The sequence below is a fragment of the Hypanus sabinus genome, chromosome 14, assembly GCF_030144855.1.
Source record: "Hypanus sabinus isolate sHypSab1 chromosome 14, sHypSab1.hap1, whole genome shotgun sequence".
In the NCBI taxonomy this organism is placed as follows: Eukaryota; Metazoa; Chordata; class Chondrichthyes; order Myliobatiformes; family Dasyatidae; genus Hypanus; species Hypanus sabinus.
The window spans coordinates 81,118,934-81,132,697 of record NC_082719.1 but is presented as its reverse complement, the minus strand read 5'-3'; the positions used below and the strand labels follow the sequence as shown (position 1 = coordinate 81,132,697).

Genomic DNA, 13,764 nt, shown 5'->3' with positions numbered 1-13,764 from the left:
GAAAAATGAACATGAAAATTTAGTGGGCATTGTGTAAAGTGAAGAGTTTATTTATAAGAAATGGGGATCATTTGTACAACGATTAAAAAGCAGCATACAGTTAAATTTTATATACATTTTATTGACACTCAAAATATAAAGGAAACATAATATTTTGCATCAGGGAACTCAATAGAATCAACCTCAAAAAGGGAATATGATGGAGATTTGCCTACAATATTAGGGCCAAGTATTAGCAAGAGAATAGAAATTGGGATCCTTATTTGAATTATACCCATTTCTTTGAAAGTGACCATACTAAATGAAATGAATTGAGTAAGATCGTTAACTGCAAGAGGCAGAATAGCAGTCATGGAGATTGCAGATCCATTAACTTGATGCCAATTATGGGAAAAATACAGGAGCACTTACAAAGGAAGTAATTCTGAGTCATCTGTCAAGAGTGAAGATAATAAAGTGCAGTTAGATAGGTTTTTAAAATGCTACAATGAATAGGACTTTTGACCTTACACTTCCTTTACCACTCATTGATAATCCTAATGGTAGCAGATAAGTTACCCCTTAACTTAAATAATACCATTTGCCCTTTACAACATGCCACAAACCTCAGAGGATAAGACAGGACAACTTCCATTGCAACTTTTAGCAGTCTTCCGTAAAGGGTGAGGCTTAATGTTTTTTTTTTAAACATTGCAATTGTTTGCAACCATGGTAAAAAAAACACAACTTGTCATGAAGTCCAGCTGCTAAAATTAAAATTGTTTGGTGCTTTTTTTAGTACTGTGCAGACTTCATGAAAATTTTATGAACAGGAAGATGGATGGTTGATTAAAAGTACTTTCCGTTCAAATGAACAGAATAAATTATGTATTAACCATTATACTTTGAAGTCGCTGGTCTGATATTTGACTTCTGGAGTAAAGATTAAGAGGGTGGAGGTAAATCCTTCATTCATGTGGTGCCCCATTGACTTTCTTCTTTGACAATGGAAAGTAAAGCCAGGCAGAATATCAAACATGTTGCTGGTTCCCTTCACTATTGCTGTGATACTTTCAGTCTATTTCCTGTAGCTTTATTTAACTTTAGCCAATTTATTTTTTTCTGGATGTAAATGTTAAAATTGGCAAAAATAACTAAATTGGTCAGCAATTTTTTTGGTCTCATAAAAACAACAATTTATTAATAAGTTGGTTGGAACATTAACATATGGTGTTTTCACAAAGATAAACTTTGGGGGTTGTGGTTTAGATGGTTGGGACAGTCATAAAAGGTTGTGTTAATGAAGGGCTTGATATCAGTTTTAGAGATAATTCTGAGGATGGCGCTGGCTGCTTAAATTAGTCTGCACTACTACAGATAACTGGGCTGTCCGAGCCTAACCACAGCTGCAGGCTGCATCCACTGAGATAAGCTTCTTAAAAGCTTTGACCTGAAGAATGAACCATAAGGAACAGGAACACTCCACCCAATATACTTCCTATAATCCTCCTGAAGGATGTTAACAGTTGGATCAAATTTGATGTTGGCTTTTTCTAGTGAGAAGCCTGTGTATGCAAATACTTGACTAATTTTAACGAGCATCCAGACCAGATCTCTTTTTTACTTGCAGCTGTTCACAGCATGCAGATGCAGCATCAGGTAAGACCAATGCAACATTTCCGCTTGCGCTGGAATGCAGGAAGCAACATTCGTGCTGGGAAATAGCCATCTCCAACAAGAGGGAGACTTGTTCTTGTTATCCATTGGACATTACATTGATAAGGTACTTCAGTAGCATTGTTACAAAAATAGGCAGAGTACTCAGTAGATATTGATTCACATACTAGCTCCTCAAAGTCTTTTGTACTATTTTTTGTGCAAGTCATCAGTGTGATGAATTCCCTTAAGAGGAAAGAAGCCTTAAAAACATAATGAAGTTGAAACCATTTAAGTCAAAATATCCTGCTTAAACTGCACCTGCCTCCTCAGACATACAATATCTGCAGTGCTCACCATTAATAAAATGTTTTACATCAACTCATTGAAGCCCAGAAAGTGGATTCCGCCTGTTGTATGTGTGCTAGAAACATATTTATGTTTAGTGCTGGGACCTAATTGGGTTTCCTTCAAAGAATAGTGGGCCTCATAATCTGCATTGGAGTGGTTCAAACACACACACACACACACACACACACACACACACACACACACACACACACACACACACACACACACACACACACACACACACACACACACACACACACACACACACCTCTCCCCCCCTTTTGGATACCCCTTTGCCTAATGTTCAAGATGAACACACTCCTTATTAGGGCACCAATTTTCCTACCACACTGTCTCTCAGGCAACAAGCTCAGCCATATCCTATAGCCAGGCATCCCAATGTGCTCCAACAATTGACCTTGTGGCATAGCCTGAAGCTTGCCAATCTAGGGTGAAATCTATCAAAGGCCGAAAGAGAAAGGGAGCAGCCTTCCCACAGCTGAACTGCCACCACAAAGAAGTAACATTGACATTAAATTCCATTCTTGTGGTTGTTACATGGGGCCTGGCACAGGCACTTAATGTGTACGTTACAGTTTAGAGACATACATAGTGATTTTTTTTCTAAAGTGAGTTTGCTATTAACTTTTCTGTAAAAGCAGGAATAGATTAGATCAATCATCCATGACTTTGCTTGGCCATTCAAGAATATCATGACTGATCCAGACCGATGGTCCTTGCTACCTAATCCCCACCTTTAATATATCTAATAACAGCTCGATAGCTCATTTGGCAAGAACATTCCTAAGACTTACAGCTCTCTAGGAGGAGAAATTCCTCTTCAGAAACGGGTGGCCCCTAATTTGCCCTCTGGTCCGAGGTAATCTCAATGGACGAAAAAATTTTAACAATGAAACAAACAAAATATTAGAAGCTTTATGAGCATATTGGATCATCACACCAGGAAATGTCTTGGCATGAATAGAACCAGGATAAATAACTGTCAGGAAGCATTGCGGACAATATTCTAGTTTTCTGGTGCCCCTAGGGAGCTGGATAAACTCACATTTTCCTACATTAAACTCCGTCTGCTGCATTTTTGGCCATTTACATAAAATAATCATATCAGACTGCTGACTTTTTGTGTCTTCTCACAAAGCTTGTCTTCTTGTACATTTATATAATCAACAAACTGACTTATAATGTATGCATTATATCTAAGACATTAACCATAGGTTATAAATTCAGGTCCCAACAATTAGTGTGGCAACCCTCTAATTACGGTTTGCCAACTCGGTAATGATCTAGTCGTCCCTACTTCTGGTAAGATGGCAGAATGCTTAGTCACCTTGTCCTCTCTGAGTCCAACAAAATGTTAGAAATGTCTATGTGACAGAGCAAGGCCATCTCCAAAACCCACAGTGTAACAGTGTGTCCTTAATATTTTTCTTATGATTGCAAGACCTCGTTGGACATTGGTAATATAAAATACTGAAAGTCTAGTTCATTGGCTCATTGGGAAGACCTACGTCTGGGGAGATGTGTGGCCTCAGTTTGTTCATGGACCAAGCCCTCATACCGCAGTGCTGCCTGTCACAGCCACCGAGAGGAGGAGGAGCTGGAGACGGTGTGGGGGAGAACGGGTATGACATGTGTGCTGAAATCTGTGCCGGGTCTCCCGTCAGTGCTGTTCTCCAGTGCTCACTGCGTGGAACAAGCTGGGTTCACCCAACGTGAGTCAAACTGATTTGTCTGCTGAACCAGGGCAAAGTGAGGAAATGCTGCATACTTGTTCTTGCAGAAACATCGCTCTAGGACGATACACAATCAAGCTTCAGGGTACGCCACTCAAAGACTTGGCTAATATTATTTTTGTGACAGTACGTGCTATTGTAACTATATATCCTGTGTGCTGTATGTACTGTGTTTTACACCTTGGCCATGGAGTTACATTGTTTCATTTAGCTGTATACATGTGTATGGGTTGAATGACAATTAAGTTTGAACCTGAACTACTCCCTGTTTTCCATTAGTCAGCAAATCCACTATCCATATTTATATAGTATCCTGGTTCTTAAATTCTTTAAACAACTTCTTGGGTGAGAGTCAAAAGCTACATCTTGTGACAAATATTCCAAATTCAATAATACCACTAAATCCCCTGAACTAGTATATTTTGTAAGATTGAGCAATCAATAAAGATGATCGGTCAATTCAAGATAAAAAACTATTAAGTGATAAAGAAACAATGCAGGACTGGCGTACCACCTGCTGGTAAATCCCCAACTGTGTTCACTGAATTTATCAAATTAAGGCTTTACTTTTGAACAACAGGAAATGTGGATAAAACATGAACACCATTTGCTTCTAAGCTCATATTGGCAAACATAGAGATAAGTCCCAGGAGGTGTTTTGTCTTTGCTATTTGGAGAATCTCAGTTTCCTGAAATATTGCAGAGTGTTTTGCTCAAGAGAATTGTAGTGTAGCCAAACACAGAATTAACTTTCAAATAAAACAGAAACTAAAAATATTGGGTATCTGAAATAATACACAAAGTTCTAGAAATACTCAGTGAATGTGGAAGCATTTGCAAAGAGACAAAGAAAATTAATGTTTTGAGTCATTACCCTTCCCACAGTACTGCCTCTTTGATAATTATTTCCATCGCCTGCTGCTTTTATTAATAATCTTTTAAATTTTTGTTTTCACTTTGAACTCTCTGACCCAGTTTGAACTCCACTTTAGATTAATAAGATCTGATGCCCTTCTTCAAGTTTGTTATCTGGCATGCAATGTCCTGATGAAAGATCTTTGCCCGAAACAGCAACTGTTTACTCTATTCCACTGATGCTGCCTGGCTTGCTGAGTTCCTCCAGCATTTTGTGTGCGTTGCTTGGATTTCCAGCATCAGCAGATTTTCTCATGTTAAAGTGTACTTTAGGTGGTCTCAATCCAATTTTAATCTACTCAATCTGTAATATTAAATGGATCCAGTATTGCCAACCGTGGACAGTAAACTGATAAGCCCGGAGATAAATATGGATACTGATGATGTAAAGTGGTGAGGTAATAGTGAATATATTTTATATTGACACTAGTGCCGAAAAATTGGACACAGTTACATTTGCTTTTATGCATGTCCTATGTAAGAGTACTTTCTCACTGTTTTGAGATTTTTGCCTAATTACCTGTCAGAATATATGATTAAGCATCATAAATTTTTAGAATAGGCAGTCAGAATCTTTCCAAAAGTGGAACTGTCAAACACTACAGGACAGTGCATTTAAGGCGGGAGGGGGAACATTTAAAAGAGATGTGTGAGGCAAGTTTTTTTACACTCGGAGTGATTGGTGTTTGGAAGTGGCTGCCAGGCGTGCCAATGGAAGCAGATATGATCATCTCATTTAAGAGCCCTTTAGCTAGATGCTATGAAAATGCAAAGATTGGAGGGATATGGATTACATACAATCAGAAGGGATTTAGTTTAATTTGGCATTGTGTCCGGTAAAGACATTGTGTGCTAAAGAGGCTGTTCCTGTGCCATTGTGATTTATAAAGCAGAATCTATTATAATATTTGTATTTCCCTAGGTACTCGTATCATTAGCATCATTATTTAACAGCAGAAATAGAAACAAAAGGCTGAAGTTTTAATCTTTACTAATAAATCAAAATAAAACAAGATGCACAGTACATCACAATGATCATCATGTGTAATTTAATGTTTTGTTCAATGGAAAAATTGAGAGGGGGGAGGGTGAGAAATTAATTGAAGTTAGAGAAATTGATTTACCACTGTAAATTCATATCCTTAGATTTTTGGCATACAAATATATTCAGGTGAATAGAACTCGTAAACACAGCTGAAATACGTCACAGATCTAATTGATATTGGAACAGGTAAGCACTGAGTAAACGGGTTAGGTTTCTTCAACTAACTTCAGGATGCTATTCATTGACATAGTGCTCTTTCCAGCACTATCATCCCCAAATCAATTCAATAGGTTCCAAGTGGTAGGCCTCATTACCTCCTTGTGCAGCTGGATCTTCAGTCTCTTCACCTGTCAGTTTGGATTGGCAACAACATCTCCTCCACAATCACCATCAGCACAGGTGTGTGACAAGGCTGTGTGCTTGCTTAGGCCCCTGTTCTGTTCACTTTACACTTATGACTGTGAGGTTAAATACACTTCCAATGACATATTTAAGTTTGCTAACAACACCACTGTTGTTGGTTGAATCAAAGGTGGTGATGAATCAGCATATTGGAGACAGATTCAAAATCTGGTTGAATGATTCCACAATAACAACCACCCACTCAGTGTCAACAAAACCAAAGAGCTGAATATTGACTACGGGAGGAAGAAAGTGGAGGACCATGAGCCAGTACTTATTAGGGGATCAGAGGTGGAGGGAGTCGACAACTGTAAATTCCTTGGCGTTATAATTTCAGAGGATCTGTCCCGGGTCCAGCACGTAAGTGTCATTACAAGAAAAAAGCACCGTAGTGCCTCTACTTTCTTAGAAGTTTGCACAGGTTTGGCATGTCATCTAAAACTTTGACAAACTTCTACAGAAGAGCAATGGAGTGTGAACTGACTAGTTGCATCATGGCCTGGCATGGGAGCACCAATGCCCCTGAACGGAGAAGTATACATCTGATTCCACAACCTATGGATTCATTTTTAAATACCCTGCACTCATGTTCTTGGGATTTATTGTTTGTTTATGATTATTATTATTCTTTTTTTTTGTATTTGCACAGTTTGTTGTTTTTCTTTTATACTTTGGTTGTTTATCTGTCTTTGTTGTGTGTGGTTTTTCATTGATTCTTTTGTGTTTCTTTGTATTTACTGTGAGTGCTTGCAAGAAAGTTCATTTCAGGGTATATTTGGTGATGTATATGTACTGGATAATAAATTTACTTTGAACTTTGAATTCTGAAGTTGGTTCCTAGCTTAGCTGATGCTGATTCTTACAGATATCATATGCTTGCTTTTGTGATTGCTGCTTCTCATTTGCATGGGTAAGTTAAGTTATATCCAAGGAAATACACTGCTGTTTTGCCTGCCCCACATTACTTAAATATATACTTTATTCTGGCAGATGTTTGCAAGTTGATGAAGCAGAAAACTCACATTAAGACGCCCTGCCTTTTTTTTTGACTTTTTCTTCTGAGCAGTTCTTACTTCGGATGGTACAAAATATTTTTAATACAGAGCTGTTGTTCAATACATCAGTAGTTATTTTTTGTGCACAAAACCTGTGTCTTCACTGATTGAAGTGGAAAAATAATTACAAAAAGGCTTTCTAATTATTACCCTTAATTATCTTGACACAGGAAGATCAAAATCTTGTTCAAAGAATCTTCAACAGCAGGTTCACATAATGGAAATATCTTTGGTATTGCAATGAAGCAGAAGAAAATCATCAGAGAGATTAGGGCTGACATTATAGTACAATTTTACAGTAAACTGTGAACTCAACCTGTTGACCTCCAACCAGAAAACTAGAAGTTTGACATTTTCAATCTAATTAGAAGTGGGTGCCATGTCATTTTCACACCTGTGATAAATAGTATAAAATAGAATCTTCACAGATTCCTTCTTTTGTGGGATTTTGTATGTGCCTTAAAGCAGAAAGTAGAGTGGAAAACTTCAAATGGCTGCTTTAGTAAAATCTAAAATAGCAATTTTACAATTTTGCTCTTGGTAGGAGGTCTTGTCCTCTGACAGGACGACTTTTGGGCTGTACCACCCGTAACTCCCTCAGCTTTTAACAACTGAAATATTTTAAGTGAAACACGGTCTATTTCTCAAATCAGCACTGGTAATAAAGCAGAAGGGAAAATGGAATTTTACTCTAAGTTAATTATAAATTCAACTTTGTGACAACAAGCTGGATTGACACTTCGACGCTCCCACTTGAAATGGAGTTGAGCCAAGCAACTTGTTGGGAGTGTAAGGTCGGGTCATGACCCTCATGGATTCATTTACTCCTTAAACACTTAACATATGCCCAATATTATTCCTTTGAATTAGCTGCGATCATTATTTTCCATATATATAACAATAAAATACAGTATATTTTTCAAGATAGATTTTAAAGGAATCCTCAGTACAGGCTGAGGCGAGAAGATAGGGGAATATGAATAGGTTATGCCATTTACTGGAGGTATCTGAAATGTGGGACATATTGTTCCACGATGACAGACTTATTTCTCCTTAATGATATACAGTACTCAGCAAAAGTCTTAGGCTCGTAAAAAATTAGGTAAAGCGAAAATGCTTTAAAATAATGAAATTAAGTTTCTAAATATAAAAAAATTACAATAAAGATTAGTAAATAGAAAAAAAAATCAAATCAGTTTTTGGGGTGACCACCCCTTTGCCTTTAAAGCTACATCAATTCTCTTAAGTACACTGTTGTGCAGTTTTATAAGAAGATCAACTGGTAGGTTGTTCCAAGCATCTTGGAGGCCTTGTCACAGTTCTCCTGCAAACTTCGGCTGCCTCATTTGCTTCTGTCTTTCCAGATAATCCCAGACAGCCTCAATAATGCTGAGATGAGGTCTCTGTGGAGGTCACACCATCTGTTGCAGAACTCCCTGTTCTTCTTTTTGCTGAAGATAATGCTTTATGACCTTGGCCATGTGTTTGGGGTTAGTGTACTGTTTCAAAATAAAGCTAGGACTGATCAGACACCTCCTTGATGGTATTGCATGATGGGTGAAAATCTATTTGTACTTCTGAGCATTGAGGATTCCATTAATTCTGACCAGACCACCAACTCCATTTGCAGAAATGCAGCCCCAAACCCGCAGAGAATCTCCGCTATGCTTCACAATTGGCTGCGGACAGTCACCCATGCAGCTGCCCTCCAGCTTTTCTGTGGACAGACTGCCTCCTGTTTGAGTAAAACATTTAAAATTTTGACTTGTCAGTACAGAACACTTGTGGCTGTTGTTCAGCACCCTCGCCCTTGGGTTTCTGTGTGTTAATGAGTATTTTGGCTTTGTTTCTAAGTTGGAGGAATGGCTTTTTGGCAGCAACTCTTCCATGAAGACCATTTCTGACATGACTTCTCCAGACTGTAGAGAGGTGTTCCTGGATTCCAGTTGTTTTTGTGAGTTCAGACTGATAGCAGTTGTAGACTTCCGATTTAGGAGAGATGTCAGTTTGATGTATCTCTCATCTTCTGCACTTGGTTTCCATGACTGACCACTGCATTTCTGATCCTCTTGCCCATTTCGATGTCCTACTTCAGAAGAGCTTCGACAGCACATCTTGAAATTCAAGTCGTTAAAAGCATTTTTTGAAGGCAGTCCATTATCTGCACTAGGTGCGCTGATTTTGTTCATTTGCAGTCAATTAACAGAACACGCCACTGTACACTGGATGAATTCATCCGTCAATAACTATTAGAAATGAATGCACAGTTTATAGTACTGTAGTGGTATTGGTAGTGTTATAATTTGTTCTGAATTTCACCTAAGTATACAATTTGATGCTCAGTTAAATAGTAGCTTGTCTATTTTATAACTTTTTAACTCTTTCCTTTAAACTTCGGCAAATTGGGACATCTGCTTAATTGGGTCAAAATGTACTGGTCCTGATGTATCCCAACTAACCAGAATTCACTGAATATATATATGTGAATTATGGAATTTTTAAATAAGTAATTATGCTGCAAAATAACAAATTTCATGACATATGTCAGTAATATTAAACCTGATTCTGATTTTGAATGGACTAAAATGTTTTATTGATAATAATTTTGTGTCATCTAGTGTTTTATGAGAAAAGCTACATTACATATCATAAGAAAATACATGCTTTGATAATATATTCAAGTTAGTTATTCTGAAACTAAATAACTGTGGAAAAATTAATGGAGCAGATCAAATGAAATCAGATCATGTAACTATGGAGATGAGCTTCACCCTATTGGTTCAGCTTGACCTGACACAAAATGCAACCAGATTTCAAATAATAACAGCTTCTGGGATCAGATTTGAATACTGCTTATCTGTGATTATAGCTTCCATTATGGAAAAAGCTGCAGGACATTAGCAATTGCCACAAGGATCTCTGGTTTTAATAGCATGGATGCAAAGCTGATACATGCTTTTAACGAGTGGACTATCATTCACTATTATCCCAGAGGGAATTGAAATTTGGTGAAATATTCAGCATTTCAACCATGTAATTTAGGCTTCCTCGTGAATTATGTGGAACGGATTTAAAGAAAGCAGTTGCAGGAAGAGGAAGAATATAAATACACTAGGAGCCAATAAATGAAAAAAATGTTGAACATATTATTATAGGTATTCTTGTGAATTTCTTCTGTTGTTAAAATAAGTTCAGTGAAGTATTTTATTTTCATGCACTTAAATAACATTAAAATAGAATTCATTATAAATTGCAACTACTTCCCAGGGTTAAAATGACCAATATCAGAAGGCATGCAGTATAAGTGAGAGGTGGTAATTCAAAGGAGATGTGCGTGGCAAGTTTTTTACAGACAGAGAGAGATGGATGCCTGCAATGCACTGCCTGGGGGTTGGGGGGTGGGGAGTTGGTAGACGCAGATATATCAGGGATTTTTAAGGGACGTTTAGATAGGCACATGAATATGAGGGAAATGGAAGGATGTAGACATTGTGTAGGCAGAAGGGGTTAGTTTAGTTGTCCACTTGATTACTAATTTAATTGGTCTGGCATAACATAGTGAGCTGAAGGGCCTGTTCCTGTGCTCTCCTGTTGAATATTCTATGTTCTATGTTCTAATGAAAGTTACAAATGTTTATCAGGTTTGTGCTTATATTAATGCTCCTTTCCTTCTTTCAATTCTTATGCAGGATCCTGCTTATATCCCAGTAAATTCAAATCTATGTTGATAATATTCATTTTGTCTTTATCTTTTTTACCAAACTCAGCAGTGTCTCTAATGTTTGAAACTTTTGCGTGCCAAGAGTTTGTTATTTTCAAAAATGGGAAATTACGGAAGGATGTTAGCCTCTGCAAACCTGAACGTAAGTTCAAAGTCCAAATTCATTAGCAAATGAATCCTTCAATTGATTAAAAGCTGATGAAGTGAAGTAAGTATCAGTCGTTCACAACCACTTTTATGATTAATTGAACTGCAGAAGAACAGGCAGGATGAGATTTGTTCCCTTCCTTCACAAAATGGAAAATACTAAGGATTTTAAGGTCAGTCAGTAGGTGTGGAGGGAGAAGCAGAGTTAATGTCTCAACTCAATCACCTTGCATTAGAATTTAAAACAATAGATATAGAGTAATGGATATTTAAGTCTCTCTTGTGCTTATCTAGGATGGTTCCAGGGCAACATTTCATGCACCATCAATCTTCAGGGCATGCTTCTCAGGCATGTGCTAATATTATTACTTTGTGGCTGTATGTGCTATTATAAATCTATGTGTTATGTACTGTGTTTTGCACTTTGGTTCTGGAGGAATGCTGTTTCATTTAGCTGTATAAATGTCAATAAAACTTGAACTTGAACTTTTAAGTTGCGGAGCAACTGGGAAGGGTGAAGACAACGTGTGGTGGGTGGATATCAGAAGAGAGTGAATGAATAAAGTGGGTGTAAGTCTGGTGAAAAGAAAATGGTACAGATAGTAATGAATATCAAAAGTGTGGAGTAAATAGTGGATAATAAATAAAAGCTGAATTTCCCAAAAAACAGAATAATTTGTTAATATTAGAAGTGGATTGATAGCTGAATTTGTTAAATGCGATGTTGAGTTGCAAAGATGGAAATATGTCCAGCTGGAAAATGAAGTGATAGTCCTTGAACTTACATTTAAGTAATGTAGAGAAACAATGACAATGATCATAATGGGAGTGACAAGGAATGAACATGTACGAAAGAATTCTTTCATTCTTTTAGATGAAAGAAAATGGAGGGCTAAGTGGGAGGGAAGAGCTAGGTTAGTAAGATAGAAAGTGAGTACAATATCATGAGCCAAATGGATTGCTTCATGTTGTACTGTTCTATGTTTTATGCAAAAAGAGACCAAAAGGAATATTATTTTTCATTTGAGTAAAAAGACCATGAAAAAGCTATTGTTTTTAGAAAGGTACACAAGTACTCTTCCTCTGAAATTCAGGTTCAGATTTATTTATCACATTGTGATGACCCACTTTCCAGCGCACTCGAACCGGCTCACAAAATGGCATGCGCCGGCAGAGAGGCCAGCCCCAAAAAAGGTGCCAGGCCTTCTTCACCAGCAAGGGGAAAAGCCCGTGTGCGGTAAGGGACTGTGAATATGCGCCCCCTACAGCATTCCTACCCGGGGAGGGCGGAAACGGGAAGGTAAAAAGTGAGGCCGCGAAGTTTGAATAAATCTTTTACTCAACTGCAACTCACTATCTGCATGTCGTTATTCCAGCGCTGTGTGTAGCACACCGCTACAACATGTACATCAAAACATGCAGTGAAATGTGAGAAGAAACGTTTCCTCATGTCAGTCTGTCATCACGCGATTTCATTTTATTAACCCTTTGCAACATCTGCCATCTTTGCACAAATTGGCTGCTGCATTATTTTCCATTCCAACACTGATTACATTTCACTGACTCTATAGCATTCTGGGGCATCCTGATGTCATGAGTGATTACACAAATGCAAGTACTTAATTCCGCAGTTATTGCCAGCACATGAGCTAAATCATATGAATTCTTTCTTGTTTATTCACAGCTGTGTAATCTGTACATGTTAACATAATACTTGATTGGATCAACTTCTGTTTAAAGGAATGCAGGTTTTTTTGGGATTACAAGTACAGAATCAATGTAAACTATCTGAAGATTCATTCAGTGATAGGTCATACATCACTGAAACAAGCCCTTCTGTCTGTATGTCCATGTCCATGCCCATGTTTTTGCTCATTCACTCTATTCCCACTCACCCGTATTAGGAATTGTAGCCTTCAGGGCATTGCTGTCTCTTTTCCTGTCTAACTCTCTGTTAAATATAGTGAGCATCTAATTCCAGAGCCTCCTCTAACAGGAAGTTCTAGATATCTGATATTTTAATAATCTTTTCTCCTCAGATCTCCACAAGAGTCTCCTCTTGCCTGAAACATTTGGCACCTTATCATGGGATAAAAATTCTGACAATCTACCAAATAAATCCCAATGAAGGGTTAGCCTGATATGCTGACTGTTTATTCCCCTCCATAGTTGCTGCCTGACCTGCTGAGTCCCTCCAGCATTTTATGTGAGCTGCTGATTATTTACCCTACCTATGCCCTTTGTGACTTTATATAACTCAACTGGTTACCCCTCAGCTTCCTTCAGTCCAGGGAAAATACACCTGGTCTGTCCAATCTCTTCCCATGACTATAATCCTCTAAATCAGGCAACATCATGCCGTATCTACTCTTTGTTCTCTCCAGCGCAACCACATTATTCCTATAGTGCATTGATCAGATCTGCACACAATATTCCAAGTATGGTCCAACCTGTATTCTGTAAAGTTGTAACAGAACATCACAACATTTATACACTAAGCTTTGACCTATGCAGGCAAGCATGATAAACTGTTTTCTCCACCACTCTATATACCTGTGTACAACTTTCAAGGAACAATGGACTTGCATCCTAAGGTCCCTCTGTTTATCACCATTCTTTAGCACCCCACTACACCCTACCGCTATTTGAATTCCCAAATGCAACACTTTGTATTGTTTGTGATTAACTTCCATCTGCAAAATAATTTTGCCTGCCTTCCAGCTGATCAGAAGTCACCAC

General features: G+C 37.9%; 1 protein-coding gene across 4 annotated transcripts in view; it reads left to right on the top strand.

The window, feature by feature from the left end:
• The window catches only part of LOC132404917 (uncharacterized), a 299,452-nt gene that overhangs the window by 95,043 nt on the left and 190,645 nt on the right, over nt 1–13,764 (top strand). For 2 of the 4 annotated variants that reach the window (XR_009515706.1, XR_009515708.1), the window contains exon 1: nt 6,239–6,462. Coding sequence is in view for 1 of the 4 variants with exons in the window: in XM_059989521.1 (XP_059845504.1) it covers nt 1,610–1,762 (153 nt within the window). In the remaining 3 variants the exon portion in view is untranslated. Of the gene's footprint in view, nt 1–1,609; nt 1,763–6,238; nt 6,463–11,147; nt 11,199–13,764 lie in introns of those variants that run through there. The other 2 variants (XM_059989521.1, XR_009515707.1) reach the window with 2 other exon arrangements.